General features: G+C 39.7%; 1 protein-coding gene across 1 annotated transcript in view; it reads left to right on the top strand.

Annotated features, from left to right (window-relative positions):
* The window catches only part of ZNF704 (zinc finger protein 704), a gene marked incomplete at its 5' end in the record, with an annotated part of 85,313 nt that extends 66,001 nt beyond the window's left edge, over nt 1-19,312 (top strand). The window contains 6 exons of the mRNA XM_083861211.1: nt 897-1,129; nt 4,694-4,794; nt 7,165-7,426; nt 11,440-11,544; nt 17,175-17,269; nt 18,886-19,312. Of these exons, the coding sequence (XP_083717337.1) occupies nt 897-1,129; nt 4,694-4,794; nt 7,165-7,426; nt 11,440-11,544; nt 17,175-17,269; nt 18,886-18,997 (908 nt within the window). The 3' untranslated portion in view covers nt 18,998-19,312. The remainder of the gene's footprint in view (nt 1-896; nt 1,130-4,693; nt 4,795-7,164; nt 7,427-11,439; nt 11,545-17,174; nt 17,270-18,885) is intronic.
* Between the last annotated feature and the right edge of the window lie 1,708 nt (nt 19,313-21,020).

The raw sequence follows: 21,020 nt of genomic DNA, 5'->3' as shown, positions 1-21,020 counted from the left end.
GGACATCTGCATGTGAGGTGTGGCTGAGGCTGTGCCCCAGACCACAGGCAGTGCTGTTCCTCCTACCCATGGTGCTGCACAGCGTAAGCTGTTAGTTCAAGTGTCTTCTTACCTTGTAATGTCAGGGAAACTGCAGCACTGAGGAGGCAATTCCTCCAGTGAGTAGGTGTGGAGGTGATTCAGTGTCTCTGTGTTCCACTGCTGTAACCAGATCCCTGTAAACCTGTTTATCCCAAGGGATAGGTACCACCTCATGTAGAGATTCAGATTAGGCAGAGGTGTGTGTATTGAGAGATTATAAGAACACAGAATGTAACTATGGTTTTCTTTGGTGTTTTAGTACTGGGAAGATGATCATGTTTTTGTGGATCTGCTTAGTGTTTTGGGGCTCAGAGTGTATGTCCCCTTCCCAGGGGATCTCCTGTTGGCCATGTAGTGGCTTGGAACTTGCTTTGGTGCCACACTAGAGTCATGTGTTCCTGCTGAAAATTGAGGATATATTTAGAATCATAGAATAGTTTGGGTTTGCAAGGACCTTTAAAAATCAATTTAAATGTTTTCCTTAGATCATGCATGCAATATATGACAGTTTATTGCTGTTTATGCTTCAGAACAGGTTATCTTTTCATATGCAACATTTCTTTTTAGAAAAATATTTAGCTGCTTTTGTTTGCTTGATTGTTTGTTTGTTTTAAATGAAAGAAAAATCAAGTGTGAACTATGTAATTTGTGTGCAGTGGGTTAGATATGGTTGTCCTCTCTACATCCAATGCTTTCACTTTCCTTTACTGAATGTACAGTTAATTATGAACATGGCATCTAAACCTTAGAAAAAGAGTTCCTTGGCCCTATCACAATGATAATGTTGTAATAATAGCTTTTGTTGTTCTTGACAGAATCCCTGAATGGATCTTGGAAAGAAGGAGGATTTGTGCCTTCTAGTACCAGCAGCAGTGGGTACTGGAGCTGGAATGCTCCCAGTGACCAGTCCAACCCATCCACCCCATCTCCACCTCTGTCAGCTGATAGCTTCAAAGCTTTTCGGACACCTTCCCAGCCAGATGATGGTATTGATGAAGGTGAAACAAGTAACCTTCTCTTTGATGAACCCATTCCTAGGAAGAGAAAGGTTAGCCTTGTGTTAAATTCCATACCCACGGGTAGATAGGATGTTGGTAGGCTTTTTTTATTGTTGTTGTGAGAAAGGAACAGGTCACCCAAATACCTCTGCTTGCAAATCCTTCCTTGGTATGCATTTAACATAGGGACTTCACCAAGTCACTGTGTCTCATTCAACGTGGTCAACTCCTGTACACACATGCTGCCATCAGCACCACATATTTCCTGCCAGATGGTGAGGTGCTACAGAGCCTTCTGCTCAGAAAACACTAGAGTGATTTCCAGAAGGTGTTGCCTCTGGCCATTCAAGGGATTTCTGTCCTACTTTGACAAATTCTCTGTGTGCAGGATGCAACAGGCAGCCTTTACATGTCATCACAAAAACTGACTATGGCCTTAATACTCCTTGTTCCCTGAAAGTGCTGTGTGTCTGACAGCATGTCAGATACCTTAATACTGTGAAGGTTTCTCTGCACAAACATATGGAGTGAAAAAAGGAGAGAAAGAGCTCAAACCTGATGGCTTTTGATATAGTATTAGCATTAGCCAAATTTATCCTCAGTTGGAATGCAAAAGCAGACTAAATAAAATATGACGTAAAAAAAAAAGCTCCAAAACTAACCCCAAAAAAGCACTGTTGCTAGCCAGCAAGCTTCTCTGGAAGAAAAAGAAAACAAAGAGATGGCACTAGTCCAAATTTCCTTCCCTCCCAACACAACAGGACAGATTTTACATAGCAAGATGTAAAAGGGCTTTTTGTAAGGAGGAAAACCAGAGAATTTATTCCCTTAGTGAATTTGTTTCTGGCTCAGTCTGAGACAGTTAATTGCTTCATCCCCAGCAGGAAGAAGTTTTAATGATTGTTTAAACCTGTGCAGATTTATCCTCTTGCTCCAGAAGCTGACCCATGTGGTTCTTCCCTTGTTCATGGGAAAGGGGTGAAAATGTTTGTGCATCTTGCTAAGAAGGAGACAAGTATTTTGGAGAACACCTTTGTTATAACAAATCAGAAGTTGGAGCTGAGCGTTGCACTTAACAAGAGAGACCATTTGGGGGCGTGTGGGACAGGAGGAGTAGGAGTGCAGAAGTGTCCTGGTTCTCCTTTTACTTCTTGGTTAACCTTCATCTTACTAGCACCACTCTTACTGCTCAGCTGAGACAGATGGGTTTTCAGCTGGTATCTTTATTGTTTTCTAAGTTGCTTTCAAATATTTCTGTTTATGTACACACCACAGGTCTGTTACCACAGGTCTATCTGTTCTGGTTCACAGGGATTTTGTTTTGTATGACAAGTGTTTTATTTAGATAAACAATAACATTCTATGCCAAACTTGGTCTTATAAATTAACTTGCTTTCCTGCAGGTTTTTCTCTTTATTCTGGCTCCAGCATGGCACTTTCTTCTGAGTACAAGTTAGCACCTTTAGAAGCTGAAACAAAAATGTTCACGTTATTTCTTCTTCAGGGCTGCAAAAGTCAGAAGGGGTAAACCTAGAAATAGAGTGATTGGTAACCTTACTGTTTGCTTAAAAATTTCCTCTAAGGTAGTTACTCCTCACCAAACCATTTATGTTCCATTGTTTTCTTAAATAAAACATTAGGCCTGAATAGGTAATTTTTGGAAAGGAAGTGGAGGAAATGTAAACATGTTCTTTATTTCTACTGAGTGAGTTTTCACTTGGTTATGTTAAAAGTGCAATGGGTATTTGCCAACTCCTACCACTGACAATAAATCCAAAACCACAGTGGGGCTAGGAGACTAATTTTACCATCAAACTGGGGATGGATGTTAAACCATTCTCTGTTCAGAAAGACACATATGGTGCTTATTATGTCATATTGGAATTCTTAGGATGACAGCTATAAACATGGCCTTCTTCTTGTTGACATAGTTGGTTAGTTGTGTGTGTTTCGAGCTGATTATAGTATTTAGTATTATATTATGGAAGTAAGAAAAGTATGAATCAGAATTGCTAGGTAGATTATATTTAATTTGAGTAAAGAGAAAGAGTTCTGTATCTATTTGACTGATAGTTGTATTATTAAATAAAAAAAAAATAGACAATTTATTCCAAAGTAGAAGTTTTTCATACAACCAGTACGATCAGGTACCTCCAATCTCAAAGCCCTATGCATTCATACTTTAAAACAGGAGATGTTAGACTGCAGGGAACTATAGAACATGCTGCTACAATTAACTTGTATTTTTAAAAGCCAATCAGCCGAGGGTTTTTTTTAAGTTATATTCTAATCATCATCCTTCTAGCAAATGCTGAAACTATCTACTGGCAGGCAGTTCCAAGGGATCCAAATTGAAGAAAGCATCAAGACGGCTTTTATTCAAGGCACAGTGAAATGTATTTAACCCTAAAGATGTGTTTATTCCACTCCCCCTTTTTTAAATAAAGTTTATAAAGTTTTATATGAATATATTAATTTAATCTTATATGTAGCTAAAATTATAGAATAATGATACAATATTTTGATGTTCTTCGTCATGTTAATAATATGTTCGGTAAAAATAGAGAAAATTATTTTTGAGAATTAGAAGCTATTTAGAATTCCTTTTTTATTTAAACTGTACAAAATCAGCTTCATTTTGGGGTAAAATTAGCTTTTAAATATCTCTAGAGTTTGTAACATCTGTGTTGTTTTAAGACTGCTTTTCTCCAGAGTCTTCAAAATGTTGAAGATTGGCCTAGTGATAGCCTTGTTGGCTGTGCTCTAAATACACGATAATTCAGTGGGGATCAATGAAGTTATATTAAAGAATATAAAAAGAATATTTAAATGGATTATACCTGTGGTTTTTTAAAATATTGAACACAGATGGATAACTTCTCATTCTTGTCTGAGTAAGGTCTACAGTAGCTTCTGAGTGAAACAAAAGCAATTTGTGCCAGCTCATGGCAAATACTGGCAAATATAACAGAAGCTATGTTTTTCTGGCACAATATTTTTTTGTGCTGCAAGTATCATGAGCAGAGACATTCATAAGAGCTTGCTTTGGAAAGACCTTAATTTAAGAACATTCCTTGAATTGAGTGAGAAGTGCTCATCAGAGTTTTTTTGAAAGAAGTATAGGAAGTTTTTATATCATCTACCTCCCTTAGTGGAGGAACTGAAGCTTAAAAATAGAAAAGTATTACCAATGAACAGAGGGAGATACGTTTTGTCACAAACAAAACAGCAGCTTTTCACTGGATTCTCTTGAATTCAGTAGGGTGACACACTTGACGAGATTATTAAATCATTACAAATTTGGAGTCAAAGGCTCTGAATCTTCACAGTGTTTTGTAACTGTTTATCTGGTTTGGGTAGTTTGGGTTTTTTTCTGCCTTCATAGAATTACAGAGTCACAGAAATTTTCAGCTTTTAACCCAGCACTGCAAAGTCCAGCACTAAACCACGTCTCCAGGCAACACATCTACAAGTCCTTTAAATACCTCCAGGGTTGGTGGCTCAACCATTTCCCTGGGCAGGCTGTTCCAATGCTTGACAACCCTTTCAGGGAAGATATTTTTCCTAATATACAACTTCCATACAACTAATGTTGCTTTATTCACAATTTTCAGAACTCCATGAAGGTGATGTTCAAATGCTTGTGGAAGAACTGTGGGAAGGTACTGAGCACAGCAGCAGGGATTCAGAAACACATACGGACCATTCACCTTGGGTAAGAGCGCAGTCTTTTTGGGAGTCTAAAGGGTTTGATATAGAAGAGGAGCAATTGCCCTTGGCTGGAGACATGAACTGGATTGTCCTTGGCTTCTCTGTCTCATATCCCTATGTTTGTGAGGAAATTGCAGAATAGTACATGAAGGTGAATGAGCACTTACTCCAGCAGCAGGGCACTTTCTTTCCTGATTTCTGGCCACTTTGCTGGAAGATCAAATGGAGCTCGAGGTCACACTGCACTTCCCTGTCAGCTGCACAGCTCAGTGCCGTTACATCAACATGTGCTGTCTGCACATCACATCCGGGATGACACTCTGTGGTAGACAGGTTCAGGGTCTTGCATGAATACTTTTCAGCTTTGTTTCACATCAGGTCAGGTGCTTGTGCCAGTTCTGAGTTGAATTAATGCCAGAAGAAATGTTAATGCAAAAAAACCCACCAGAACCACAAACCACATGAGAAACCTCAAAATAAAAGGAAACTGAGCTGCATGTTATCATGGTTTAACCCAGTCAGCAGCTAAGTACCACAAAGCTGTTAATTCAGTATCCCCTTCCTTCCCTGGAAGAATCAAACAAATAAAGAGTAAACCTCATGGGTTGAGACAAGAACAGTTAAATGGTTTAAACAAAATCAAACACTGATAATAATAATAATAATAGCTGATAATAATAGTAATACTAATGGCTCTAATACTTGTAAGGAAAGGGGAGAGAGAAAGAAACAAAACTGAAGAGAAATGAGTGTTGCACATTACAATTTCTTACCACCTGTTGACCAATGCCCAGCCTGTCCCCAAGTAGTGATCAGCACCTCCCAGCCAACTCCCTCCAATGTATTTACTGAACATGACATCCTGTGCTATGGAACATCCCTTTGTCCTGGCCATGCTTCCTCCCAGCTTGTGGTGCCCCTGCACACTGGCAGAGCGTGGGAAACTGAAAAGTTCTTGATTTAGAGTAAGCACTGCTCAGCATCAACTAAAACATCAGTTTGTTATCAACACTTTTTATCCTAAATCCAAAAGTCATTTCTATGCCATTTAGTTGAAAGAAAATGAACTCCAGTCCAGACAAAACCAGGACACACATGTATGTTACTCGGACTAGAAACAAAAGTAAATTAATCTTTTAGGACACAAGTTTGTTTCAGAGCTTTAGTTTGCAACTGAACTCTCCTGTGCAATTCACTGAGTGATGTACCTGTCACATTTATAATTACAGTGGGGGCTTATGGTCTTCACCTGAAAATATATCTCTGTTCTGTAGGTCTGTGTTACCCACAGCTTAAAAATTAAAGCCAGACAAGAAAGATCCCAGATCTCAGGATGGTCTTGAAGAGGTCAGCAATTACCATTGGGCTTAAGAGTAAGGCTGTGGGAAACAGAGAAAATCTCTCTCAAAATGCAGTTAGGAATGTCAATTTGTGCTTTATATTATGGGGATATCCTCTTTGTGGTATGAGAGAGGAAGAAGTAAATAGCAAAACCTTTCTGGAATTTGCTGGAGTTCAAAACTTTTCTGGAAAGAGTAGTTCTGGTGAGTGACTGTCTGCATTCTTCTGATGGATGGTACTTCTGGTAGAGCCTTTCAAACCTGCTGGACCTATGTTCTCTCAGCAAGTTCTGGTTTGGACTTCAAGATACTGTGTAGTCTGCTGGAAGCTACTGCTGTGACTGGGTTGCTTCACTTGTTAGCATTTACACTCCAATGCACATCAGATGAAACTTTCAGGCAATTAAGCCTCCTACATGCCCTCTTCAATAAATCTGCTTCTGGAGAGCAGGACCAGAAAGTCCTGGCTGTGGCAAGCCAGCCTATAGGAGTGCTTTCTTTGTGTCTGAGTGAGTTGCATGGTGGGACTGTTTTCTAGCATATTCTTCTGTTATGTTACAGAAAGTTGAATGGTGAATGGCAGCCATAACTGCATTTGGTATAATTAAATAACTTCTGATAAGATTGCATATTGTTTGCTGTAACATGAGTGGAGTATATCTTGCCTGTATCTATTACCATTTCTGTGACTTTTGAAGACAGAGTGCGTTGAGATTCTTGTTAACTTTACAATCATTGCAAATGAGAAGCTGATACTTGATCTGAAGGAGTCAAACATCTACTCCAAGGTGAAAGAATTTGTCAAGAATAACACAGAGAGGGGAAAAAAGTAATTCCTACTTCTATTCCCTTCAGATTAGATGATTTTCCTCTTCCCCTTATCTGCAATCAGAATGCAAATAAAGTAGGAAGAGTTGAAACTGCAAATATTAATTTATTGACAATATGAATATATTTGCTCATGGTTCTAGAATTTAAAATTTACCTTGGGGTTCTTGCTTTCAATCAATTCTTACTTCTTTCTCTTGATACAGACGTGTGGGAGAGTCTGATTACAGTGACGGAGAGGAGGATTTTTACTATACAGAAATCAGGCTCAACACGGACTCAGTAGCTGATGGCTTGAGCAGTCTTTCCCCAGTCTCTCCATCTTTAGCATCTCCTCCTTCCTTTCCCACCCAAGAAGCAATCCGTCCTGAAACTTCCTGTGCCAAAACCGAGACTAAATTGATGACACCTCTGAGCCGCTCAGCTCCTACCAACCTCTACCTCGTACACACAGACCATGCTTATCAGGTAACACCAGTGCTATGAGCTCCTGTGATTACACTAATGTCACTAATGTGTAAAGAAATGTCACATCACAGTGTTTGGGTTTTAATGGGCTGAAAGGTTTTCAGAGCAATCAAAGGCATTTTTTGAATTTAAACTGAGATGTAATCTTCTGAGCTCATTGTTTCTTTGTTTATGTGCCTGCCACAGCTAGTGGATTTTGGGGTGCTATTTATCCAGCCACACATAGGTGCATACTTCAGGTTGAGAAGAGTTGATCTGTCAACACTGGCTACATCAGTTCAATTTTCACTGACCATAAGGAGAACCCAAGGTGATGTGCTCACATGGGATTTCCTGCATTATAAAATTTCCCAAATCCCTCCCAGAGTCTCTATTTCAACTCTATTTTTATTGAACAAGTACAAGCTCTGCTTGAAGTGTCAAGTACCCAAAGGACCCCAGGAACAATTAATTTCCTCTTTTTGTACAGTATGAGATGTCAATTTGCAGTTGTGAAGTAGAGCAGGAAGAATGAAAAATCAAATATGGTATCTTCCTACTTTTGGAGGTGATGCTTTTCAAATGGCAAAAACTGCTGTCCTAAAACATTCCAACTAAGTTTTGACAGAAAGCATTAATTATAAAACTGTGCTAAAACTTGACATGTTTTGGTCTGGGTACTATAAGAGAAAGTAGGAATGGAGGCTTTCAAGTAGTGTAGTCCATGACCTGCATATGCACTGGAGAACTGAACTCTGTTAAATTTATCAGATGCAATAACTATGATATGTAGCATTGTGCAGATAAAACTTGTGTGGTGTGTCTGGAGCACACCTACTAAAAGGTTAGAGGGAGGTCTAGAGAATTCACAGGCTTTAGACTTTAATGCATGTTGAAAAGCATAGGTGGAAACTTGGTATTACAGGTGGAAGCTGTATCAAGTAGCATGCCAGTCTGGGGGCTGATGAAACCAGCTAGGGAGAAAGACTTGCTTCTTGGTGTAGCTTGAGCCTTGCCTCAGAGAGTGAGGCAACAAGTCTAGGCTGCTGACAAGTTTCCCTTCATTTGGGATTTGCAGTCATGACAGTCTGCCCTGCTGTTTGGAGACCCACCCAACCCTTTTTTACAAGCAGCTTCTGCGTAAAGCACTTGCCTAAGGAAATCCTAATTCAAATGTTTAAAGTCCTTGAATTGGATTTGAATTGATGTATTCCATGACACAAGACTACAAGTGCCTGAGCCCTGTGGGCTTTTCAGGTTGCTCTGGATTCAATGCTGAATTCCATCAGTGAGGAGTGACACAGTCCACACTGTTCACAGCTTCCTAATTGGAAGCAGGAGGCAGGGTCCCTGCTCAGGCAGTCTGGATCTCCTGGCAAAGGAAGATAAACGTCACTGATAACAAACTTGGGAGACAGCAGCAGTAAGGGAGTTATAGATCAGGCTTATGTGACTGGGTGATCTTAAGAATAATAGGATTTGGATGCAGTTTAATGTCAGAACAAGCAAAGTCCTGCATCTAAGGAAGTAATGAGATTTTTCTGCTATAAACCAGGGTAGTTAGAAAATTATGTAAGAAGGAAGTCTATGTTCATTAATCAAGCACAGAATGACTGTGAGCCAACAACAACAGAGCTGTGAAGGGAGAAAAAGTAGTTGTCAGCTCTCTTGGATAAGAAATACCTAGGAGAAATTAAAATACAGAGGAGGTTATTGCCATTTTACAAGACCACCATATAACTTCAGCTGAAATCCTGAGTTAGAGTTCTGGTCAGCCAAATTTGATGTGATGGGCTCCAACTAGAAGTAGAAAGAGCACAGAGAGGACATGGGCAACCTCTCCAGCCCTGGGACTGATACCTCAGGCAAAGCAAGGGGTGAGAAGGGGGTGGAATTGCTGCCTGAGAATAAAGTGAAGGGACAAGCATGAGAGAGGAAGAGGATGAGCAGGGGCTATTTCAGGTATAAGGGTAATGTTGGCAAATAAATAAATAAATAAATACATACATACATACATACATACAAATTATTCATTAATATATTTTGATTGCAAATTAGATGGATGTCTCTAAGCAAATTGAGGTTGAGGTATAGAAATTCTTCAGTTGGATGTAATGGTATAGTTGCTTACCTTATGGAAGAGATGGACTAAAATGTTAGCCTGAAAAAGTTTGATGAGCAAAGATGCACATCTGGGAAACATGTGAACAAGATGATGGACTATATAAGTGTGATCATGTCTGAGGTAGATATTTAGGCACTGAGAAGAAGGAATTGAGCACTATGGTATTTTTAGGAGCTGCAAATTGCATCAGTTTTAAACTTCATGTTTCGAAACTATTGCATGTACCTGTTCAATTTAACTATAGAACTACAGGCAGACTCTTTCAGCACCTAGGATTTCCCGTCCAGGTCTTATTCAAATACCTGAGGAAGTTGCTGTGCTGACGCTGGGTTTGAGCTGCCATCCTTGTGGGATGCTGAGCAGAGGCAGTGCTGCCTCACTGCTCATCCAGCTCTCTCCAGTTCTTTTTGTCTGGAGCTCTGTGGCCACTCACTCCTTCCCATTTGAACAGGGTTATGATGAAGAACTACTGGTACCTTCCAAAGTTGCCAAATTGTTCCTGATGCCTTTCAGAGAGATTCTTATATTTTATGGAGCTCAGTCATATTTTCTCTGTGTGTCTATGTGGATTCTCTTGGAGCTGTCAGCAGCTTGGCAGCCCACAAGCATTGTGGGCTGCAGTTGCATTGCATGTCATTGCTGCTGTACACAGAGGCATCTGGTGGTCTCACCTTCCTTTTCCTGGAAAGGCTCTAAGGGATTGCTTCAGCCCTTGTTTACTTGGAAGATTGTCTTTAATGGGGCATATCAGGCTGTAGTTGGTCATCACTCCTCTCTGCCCAGTGGCTCAAGGAAGCACTCTCTTCCTGAAGCAGTGAGACAATTTCAGCAGCCTCAGACACAAGCACTGCTTAAATAAGTGTATTCTGTTATTGTCATGTACAGTTAACTGAAAGGCTGAAGTGAAAACTCATTTTAGCAAATTCTTTGTAAGTTTAAACCAAGGAGGGTTTTTTTTTGTTGTGACAGCTTGAAATTCAAGGGTCAAAGTGAGCCTTTGTTCATGCTGGCTGCTCATGTTCCTGCTAGGCAGGGTAGCTGCACAACTATGAATTTCATGATTCTGAAAATTAAATGGGATTCAAAAAGAGCCAGGGAAGAATTCATGCAAACTCATAACTCAGTGAAAAAGCCAAAGGAAAGGCACAAGATGAAAAATGCTCAACAGTCTAAGCTCAGGTTATTGCACTTGCACCCAAGGGCAGCACTTGGGTATTACAGCCTGAATGGGAAGAACATAAGAGTTCAAGGAGCCCAGGAGTCCTTCAAATACTTGCTTTAGTTTAGTATTTTAAGAGCTGTTTTTTGAATCCAAAGGATGATTTACAGCTCCTTGTTTTTAACGGGAAAAACTGTTTTAATTGAGATGACTCAATTTGTCAACAATCAACATTTGTCTGATAAATGAGAAATGGCCAACAGTTGCTGTTAATTGCTTCCATCCAAGAAGCCTTGCTATCCACACTAAAACTATATAAAACAACTGCCATGAATTTAAGTATGGCCTTGTTTATCACCATGGAACAGGTGATCAGTAGTTTTTGCTTCTTGCTGACATTATTTTAAAAGTTACTTGTATGTGGCATTTGATTTTGTCGCTTTCTTAAAAAGATCTAGCTCTTAAGGGTTTTCTATGGATTCTTTTGAGAGCAATCATCTTTCTCTAAACAAGGTTTAGGAACAGTGGTATATATATCACTGTGTCCCTTCCTTACTAGCTTATCCCTCTCCTATCTATCCTATCCATGATTATCCCTCTCACAAGGGTAAAATGCTTATCACCATAGAGTTTTTTTATACCTTGGAAAATCTCTCGCTGATTTACCATTTCAAAGTATGAAAGATCCTTTGAAATGCTTTGGAAGAGGAATGGTTCTTCTTGCTGGAATAATACTTTCTTTCCCCACAGGCCACTCCTCCAGTGAACATTCCAGGGTCAGCAAAATTCACTCCCAATGGCAGTAGCTTTAGCATCTCTTGGCAGTCGCCTCCAGTTACCTTCACCGGCATTCCAGTAAGTGCGCGTCAAAAAATGAAAGGGGATAAAAAGGGGTTTTTAGATCTTTTTGCTTTGTTTCACAGTGTGTAATTAGGGAAGTAAATGTGACATAACAGATACCAAAAAGAAACAAACATGTGCCTGAGTTTGCCGACATGGCTGGTTTTAACACCTTTGTAAGTCTCTTTATCAGTGCAGTTGGGTTATTTTTGCATCAGTGTCTACAAGCAGACAATTGAATCTATAGTACCTATAGTATATATCTTTTTAACTATGTGCTTACAAAAGAATATTCTGGTAGGTGCAAAGCCTGGCACTATGTGCTTCTTTTTTGTGCCACTCAGAGATTTCTTAAGAAACTAGATGGAAAATCAGCCTTTTGATGGTTATTCTAGCAGGCCAGTTGGATTCAGGCAGTGGGGCTGTTACCTAAATGAACTCTGAAGATGAAGCATTTTTGAAAAGCAACTGAGAGAAACAATAAAATAAAATGCAATGTCCCATTTTAGGAGGCTACAAGTATGCAGCCCCTACTGGAAGCTGGAAAAAGTTGTTTTATACAGAAAATGTGTTCAGTATCTATTGCATTTTGTTATTAATACATATTGCAGTTTGACAGCTTTTTAATGAGGAGGTATTAGATGGAAAATCAACACTGACCGTTTCTTAAAAAAAGCTGGTATACAAGGCCTAATTCTGTGAAAATGGATGCTAAAATCCTAAGGCATCAGCAGGACTGCAGGAATTTTGATAGTTGCTTAAACACAAAATTGCAGTGATTCCAAAGGTACCACAGTGTAGGTGTGGTACTATGGGGTGAATGAAAAACCTTTATGAAGAGTTGCAAGGGATTCGTCTTGTAGTGTCTGGTGTGGGGACTGCTGAAAGTAAATGCAAATCTCTGTTTATCAGTAATGGGAAATTCTCTACGATGAATATAAATAAATATTAGTGAAAAGTATCCTCATTTTATTGGAAAGCACTGTTTTCATGATAAATTGATGTTCTCTAATCATAATCCTTTTTGATATCATAACATCTCATTTAATATTACACTTTATGAATTTATGAATTTTTAAAGTGTGTTATATAAGGTGCATTGCTCATCCAAAGAACCATATAGCTTTTTTTTCTCCTGACAGTGAATATTAGACAAAGCGATAAGAGATACTATTTCCCTCCCTTCTCTTCACCAAGTGAATCTCCAAAGCTTCTTACTGTCAACCTTTGGCAAATCTTGGAGATTTTCTGCAGAGGCTGTGGCATCCTGCAGAGCTGATAAAAATGAAAGTGACTGAATCAATTACACTCCACTCTGCCAATGAATATTTATTAAATTCTATCAAGGAACAACTAACAGTGAAAGACATCATGCTGGCAGCAATTTCAACAAGAGTGCCTTGACAGAGTGTGCTATCCGGAAAGTTCCCTGAGAATTTGATTTCCCAACAATGGGGTTGATACGGAGTAATTATGAAACTGGCTCCTTTTGTGGAGCAGCAGAAACTGGTGCCAGGAGTGTTGGGAATCTAAAAATGCAATTAGTCACATTGTAAATCAGACATTTAAGAGGACAGGATTAGACACGTATGTGTGGAGTTTACTTGTTCCGGCAACAACGCTGATCTGTGGCTGTAGAGTGGAGAGTTCTCAATAGAATTTAAGAAATGCTAAATCACTTTCTGAGAATTCGATGGAGATGGCAATGATTTAAGTATAATTTGAAAGTAATCCCAATACAAAAGCCTGGGGAAACAGTGATGCAGAATTATAAACTGCTCAGGGAACCATGTGAACTGCCATTACAGCTCCAATAATATTTATTAGGCTGTTTAACAAAGAAAAAAATAATAAGAAGAAAAGAGTCTTCCAGGTTTGCACACATTTGACTACTTTGTCATCAGCGTGGTCATTTATGAATTACAAAGGCTTGTCTGCAGTGAAAAATTATGTGCAGTAAGTGAGGATGCAAATGCAAATTTATGTTAAATACCTATATTTTAAATTAAAGTTTTATTACTGTTTCAAAGTAAATTAGATATTGCTTTACAAAATCAGGGGTCTGACAATTCCCACCCTGACACCGAGTGTAGGTACATCACCCACATTGAGACTTTCTCCTTCTCTGATGGGGTTTGTTTAAGGCCAGACTATGTGACAGAGCCAGCATAACAAACTCATGCAATTGTGTCATACATGGTCCCTGAGATGAGACACAAATCTATAGCATCCAAAGGAACCTCAGAGAGTAAGTCCAAACCATTAGTTTTTGCCTGACCCTTTTATTTAAGCAAGCAGTTTTCTAAAAAGGCTTTGGAATACTTTTCTGGCCTGGACAAACCACTGAGCAGGAAAATACTAGGTACAGATTTTAAAAAGTGCATAGGTCTACACATTTTCAATATAGTCTCCTTTCATGTTTATTGTTTGACACATACTGTAGTGTTTCCCCCTTTCATTCCTGTGGACATGGAATTTCAGTGACATTGAGAACTTCCTGCTTTCTGTCCTGGGAACTGGGGTGTTCAAACACTATGAGCTGCATTAAGTCCTTTTTTTTCAGAAAGTCTTTAGCAGAGGAGCACTGAAAGGCCTTTGTGAATATGGGGGTACTTATCAGCAAGTAACGGAGCACCTCCAAACAACCCATATGTGTTGCTTCATCAGTTGGGCTCAGTATGTGGCTGCTCTAGGCTCAGGAGTATTCACAAGGTCTAAACACAGGCATTTATTTAGATGTCTTGTAGTCATAAGGGAGGAGAAGTGGCCAAGGTCACTTGGAGAAGAAGAAGAAACTGAGGAGAGACCTCATTGCAATCTGCAACTTCCTTATTAGGGGAAGTGAGGGGGCAGACACTGATCTCTGCTCTATGGTGACCAGGGACAGGACCCAAGGGAATGGCCTGAAGTTGTGTCAGGAGAGGTTTAGTTCGGATATTGGAAAAAGGTTCTTTCCCCAGAGGGTGGTTGGACACCAGAACAGGCTTCTCAGGGAAATGGTCACAGCACCAAGCCTGGCAGAGTTCAAGAAGTGTTTGGACAATGCTGTGAGTTACGCAAATTTAGGAGTGTCCTGTGCAGGGCCAGGAGTTGGACTTGATGATCCTTGTGGGTCCCTTCCAACTCAGGTTATTCTGTGGTTGTGTAATAAGGGGAACCTCCAAAGTCCTTTGTGCTCTGAATCATGCATAGGTGAGATTCCAAGGCAGATGGGAAATACACTTTTTCATACCATTTTTCTAAGATAACTTTGCAGGTGAAAAGTTGTATGTTGGAACAGTTATGAGCCATTGCGAGGTGTTGTTCTCTGCATGAAGCCAAAAGGACAGATTGATTGGTCTACCAACTGAGGCTGAATTAGGAGAGTAAATCAGCCACACCCTAGGAATGCATGAGGAGAGTGAATTAAATTTTGCAAATGGGATGAGCCACGGTGAAGTCCATATGTCTTGGTACTGGAGGACTTAAGATAAGGACCATGTACTTCCACTTTTACCTAATGTAGGGTAAAGTCTTCCTGAATGTCAGTATGATCTCCACTGTCTCATACTGTGGAGATCTGCCTACTCATAAGATCCAAAAAGGTTGAACAGATAAAATCTTTGATAATCTGATGTTTACAGATCACAAATCTTCCCTGTAACCACAGTTTTCCCCCCAAGAGTTGTAACTGGAAACTCTGGGTCAAACAAGCAGCGTTATTTTACTCTGCATTAGATGGCGCTTCAGACATGAAAAGCCTCCAAGGGCATGGATTGCCTTCTCAGGGCTTGCTCTTAATCTGCTCTTAGTGTTCCCTGCAGAGGGGAGCTGACTGCTATTGTTTAGACCACCTGCAAAGCCTATCAAAATACACTAAAGCTCAGCTTCAGTGCTTTGTAGCTGCCTTGATGTGCCTGTGTGTGGAACTGTTGTGCAGTAGAGAGTGTCTACTCTCTCAGGAGAATGCAAGGGAGGAGTCTGCATGCTGCATTAGTGCTCCAGCCTGGTCTCTATTTGGAAATAAGCAAGATAATTTGGTATAACATAGGAGGCTATCCAAGTACTCTTCTGTTCAATGACAAGCAGGTAATATATTGAGTGTTAGTTACTAGTGGTAGACATATAAAAATTTCTGGGTTTTAAAATGTGTCTGAACCCTAGCATAATGACTGGAAATCTCTGGTTACTGGTGATGATTGGGAAACTGTACAGTGTCTGATGAATGCCCAATACTACAAAAGTGCTATTGCTTTGCATTTTATCTTCAGTGTTTGAATCATTCTTAGGTAAAACAAGGAAAGTGGTTGATAAAAATTTGGGAAAAAGTAGCAGAGAACAAGCTGCTCTTAGTATTCTGGAGGGATAGAACAAAAGGAGCTAATGTGGTCTTTGGATGTACAAAATATGGTAAGCTGGCAGAGAGAGAAGTTTCTTCCACGTTTTTCAGCTATATTTTGTATATCAGTAATGGTCTAAGTTTGCTCAGAATGTAACCACATATGCAGTTAAATCAAAAATTTCTCTTGCTAGTAGCCAAGAGTAAAAGTTGAAGAGTGTCTGCACTCAATTACAAGCATTAGTTTTTTGCTGCTATGGAGTAGCTTAAAAATAGACTTTGTATCAAAAAGCAAAGCATATACAGTAATTCTCTTCAAGTGAGGTCAGTCAGTTCCCTCTCTTTCAGATATTGTAAAACTTCAAAAGGCAGGAGGGGAAAGTCATAGCAGTGCAGAGAACGATGACCATATCTGCAGTTCCTGGCAGCAGGAGGCTGACTGTGCACTAGATGCCCAAATGAAGCTTGCTACATTCAATAAACAACAAAAAAAATTAGTGTTCAGAAATTTTTTTCTGATCTTTAAGGTATAAAGTGGTTGTGGCCTTCACACAGGAGGAAAATAAGACCATAGTAAAATAATTTAGGTATTATTTAAGGCCAAGTTTTATGCCATGTGATCACTTAAATGATGTTGCCAAGCCACATGCTCATGTAGGAGACTTCTTTGGAAAGTTCCAGAAGACCAAACTACACCCTTCCTTTGGAAGCATTCACAAAGATGACACTTGTTGAGAAGGTTTACTGTTCAAGAGTAAGGAGATAGGTCTTGTTAGCAACTTTGATCAGAAGGGCTGCGTTGTGCTCCCTGCCTGTTAAACCTTGAGGGGCCCCACTCTAAGTGCTCTTCAACAAACCTTCTCCAAGGGTGTCTCTCCACAAAGAGAGCCAAGTGACAGACAGGAGCAACAAGTGAAATCCCTTTATTTCACAGGAGATTATTGGTAGTGATCTCAGCACAGGACAGAGTGTATTTTCTCAGTTATTTTCCTTGCTTAAGTTGGAGAAGGTTTTCCTAAGAGCTATTCAAAGTTTTTAAATAAGAATGAATGTGTTTCTTGTCTTTTCAGAAACCTGCAGTGATGCTGATGTGTATTTTGGATTGCTCTAGGAGGATGACTGGAAATACAGGGAAACAAAGAGAAGCTAGTGCAATGTACCTAATGCTAAATAGATTTATAGCTTAATTACATTTGTATGTTATATAATCACCTTTCCTGGTTATCCTTGCCACCATGCAACATAATTTGCATTTTCTGGGGAAAAGTATTTATACTGCATTCATGTGTATGTTCTTTGTAAGCAGCTTTTTTGTCTGTATTGACAGGTCTCACCAACCCATAATCGTCCTGCAGGGAGTGGAGAGCAGAAACAGTCCCACACAGTTCTTGCATCACCGCCTAGAGTAGCATTTGGCTTGAGGTATGGGACCATTACCTCCCGCTGACACTACAGCCTCACAACCTGGAGGGCTTTCAGTAAATAAGTTGTCAGTGGCCAGAGAAACAGAAAAAGCCCACCACCAACCCTGACTGCACTTGTCAGACAGGTTCTTGCTAGAGCTCTTCAAAGTAACCATTCAGAACCTATTTTTCTTTTCACTACCATCAAAGATAAAGTTCAGCTGCACTGTCTGACTTTGCACTTTTCCCTGAAAGGCTGGACTATCTTATGTATTTATCACCATTCAGTCAGAATGGTATTTGGCTTTGACTGAACTATAAGAAACCTTGTCTTACAATAAATTAAATCAAGGCAAAGCTTTTTATGCCTTGTCTTCCTAGACATAAGCTGAATTTATTACCATTATATCTAACTGATACTTGACCAGAATCTACTTTTGAAGTGTTCAAAAAGTTAGATTAAAACATCAGGCTGTAGTGGGAAATTTCTTACAGTAAAGAAACTCTTGATTTCTCATAGTCCTAAAGGTGACTATACCCTAAAATGAGACAAAAAGATTTCATGCTTTTCATTTTCTTCATGACTCTCAGATCATTGCATATGCTACAAACCAAACTTGGGATCTTCCCAATTCATGGATTGTGCCCATTAATTAATATTCAGTAATCAGAAAATGTGTGGGTATGCAAGAGAGGAATCCCATGCGTGCCATGCAACGCATAAAACAGGTATTAAACAGTTCTGTTGGTAGAGTTACTTTATTTAACAATGCCAGGACAGATGGCATTGCAGTAGTGAACGTTGGATTGCTTGGTGAAGCATTGTTCCTCAGGTGTGCTGTCTTGCTGTGTGTTGAATAAAAGAAATCCATTTTAACAGTTACTTGGATCATTTTTTAAACTTGTGATATTTTGAGAGTTGTTGTAAGGTGGAAAACAGCACACTGGTTACAGCTTTAAAAGCAAGTGCTGCCCATCTTGCTGGCTGGCTTTGATGACCACAGAGAAGGTGCATCCAAGGTGCTGCAAGTGAGAGCAAGGGTTAAAACTTCCCACACACTTTGTTGTTTTTCAGTCAATGAGCTCAGAGCAAGTTGCAGGAAGGACCAGCAAGGTTAGGAGCTGGTAGCTTTTCTCTGCTTTGGCATAGCTGATACCTGCTGATGGTCAAGGTCTGCTGCTCTGAGCTATTCCAAATATTTTTACCACAGCTCTGCAGCACTTTAGCCTGACATGGCCTAGCCTGTATTGTGAACAGCTGAGACTGCCCATTGCAGCTTGGCACTTCATATGGCTAAAGTATAATTTACTAAGTCCAGGTTTAGTTTCTGGCTAAGGTCAGGGCTGTATGTTCCTGGGATCATCCCAGGAGCAAAGGAGCAGGCTCAGCAGCTGCTGCAGAAGCTGTGGAAGCCTGGCAAGGAGAAGGTCTGGTTCCTGATAATGATGGAGTCATGGCCATACACGTGTCTGTCTCTTCATCAGCTCCCAGCTGGAATGAAAACAGCCCAAATCCCGTGAAAAGCCATGGGTTCTCTGCTTCTTGCACTCAGTTGAGTTTGTTGTCTTGGTCTTAGGGTGAAAAGCTAAACTACTAAAGCATCTCGTTAACGAGCTTCCCTTTCTCTCTGACAGGAAGCCTAGAGGGGAGGGGAAAAAGTGTCGGAAGGTCTATGGGATGGAGAACAGAGATATGTGGTGCACTGCCTGCCGATGGAAGAAAGCCTGCCAAAGGTTCATCGACTAACGATTGAAATTATGCAGAGGATTTGGGGAGGGGGAGGACAACAGCAGAAGCAGATTGCTGCAGCTGCACTGTATCACTTCCCATTTCCCCCTCCAGTGATGTGGTGTTGGGGGTTTTGGTTTTTTGGGGTGGTTTTTTTTTTGTTGTTGTTGGGTTTTTTTTAAGAGCTTTGTATTTCAAAATGAAGCACTTGTAGCCAAGGAGAAGCACTAATTAAAACCTGTGTGGAGCAATAGAGCAAAAAAACAAAACAAAACAAAAAAAGCAAAACCAAGACCACACAACAGAATCTGTCTCAGTAAGTGTGGAAACCAGAGCAGCTATTAGTGTTCTTCTGTAAAAGAAAGGAAAAAGTTAATTATTTTGCTAATTCTGTGAGCTGCTTGCTCCCTAGGATCATTTTTAACCATTTCAGTCTTTCTGCTGTGAACGTCTGTATTTGCTAAACTGAACAATTTTTCTTTTCCTGAAACGAAGATACTTTTTTGAAAGCTTTCTAATAAACTTCAGAGTCATATAAGCTACAGTTTTCTCAACAAAAGCTGTACTAAGACTGGAGACTGCTAAATAATTCTCCTGATACAAATGATCATGATTATATTTTTGAAAAGGGCATGTGGGGAAGAGTTGGGATTTTCATTTGTTTGTTTATAGGAGAAAAGCAAAGCTGATTTTGCAAGAAGGACAGGCAGCACTCCTGGAAGATTTTTAAAAGAGGCACAGACCAGTGGAGTGGAACAAAGTAATTTAAGTACCAAATTGGATTTTGATCCTCTAGAGGAAGAAAAGCAGCAATGGCAAGTCACCAGCAGATACTGTCATGAGAAGTCTGAGGGACGAAATATGGTGATGCTTGATTTAAACCCACAAGAATATAAGGGGGTTCCAGTAGCTTTTCTTATTACTCTCCCCTTTCTGAAGGGGGGTGAACAGTTGGACCAGCACAGCTGTAGCTGCAGGAGGCCTCTGAAGAACTGGTAAATGCAGCCACTAGGATTATAGGTAATACCTAATTCAGGGACACGATCCAGCCCAGCAGTTCTGCTTTTGCTTCCTTTTCTCTTTTTTCAGAGATTGTTGTTAAGATAATGGTTCATTCAGCTTTTTTTTTTTCAAGCTACTAAGATTTATTTGATGCAAAGAATTGGTAAAGAAAATACCCTCTTTCCACAACGTCACCGCAGAAAAAGAAGTACAACAGCAAAGGAGCAGCATATTTATGGCAAAAGACCATTTTTAACTCATTTTGATACATAAATTAACAAATTTCTTTATTTGCAGTACTTGGATTGATTTGGGTATCTCAGTTTCTCTATCCCTTAGGAAGTATACACTGGAATGCGGCAGCCTGGTGTTGTGTGTCCACTTGTATCAAATTACTGTTAATTAATGATTATTTCAATGCAAAAATAAAGGAAGGATTTACTAGGAAGTGAATGTATATGGCGAAATAATACTTGCCTGTTAAAGAAAACAAGACACCTTAAAAAATCAAAGACACAGAAGCAAAACTTTGCCTATTAATAGAGGCATGAAGGGCCACAAATGCCTGGGTTGTTGGGTTTTTTTATAACATTTGAACCAATTGAAATGAGACCAAATCTTTTTCTACTTTTTTTTTTTTTTAATGTTTAAGATGGTTCATTCTCATAAGAGGACTTTTAAGTATCTAAACAACTTTCTAAAATCTGGTCCAAAGTTCACTTGATAGCTTTATTTAGTGTGCAGTGCTGCTTGTGTCTGTGTAAAAGCACAAAATAATAATGCAGTTGTTTGGAATATACACTGTGGATTCCATAGGGTAACAGTGAAAAGCAGAATCCATAATAGATGCTACTGAAGGTTAACATCTGATTTTCTGTGAACGAGTTAATTGGGCAATCAGGTGCCTAATTTGAGCATACTATTTCTGCAGTTATTTACAAATTGTGTAATTTGCATGCACAAGTGGCAAGATACGCTTGCATGCATGCAATTACTTGATTTTTTTGCCCAATTGTGTTCTCTTAAGTCACAAAAAAAG

Source organism: Zosterops lateralis, assembly GCF_965231275.1.
Source record: "Zosterops lateralis genome assembly, chromosome: 1".
Classification (NCBI taxonomy): Eukaryota; Metazoa; Chordata; class Aves; order Passeriformes; family Zosteropidae; genus Zosterops; species Zosterops lateralis.
The sequence above is the reverse complement of the archived record's forward strand: the minus strand, read 5'-3'. Positions and strand labels throughout refer to the sequence as shown.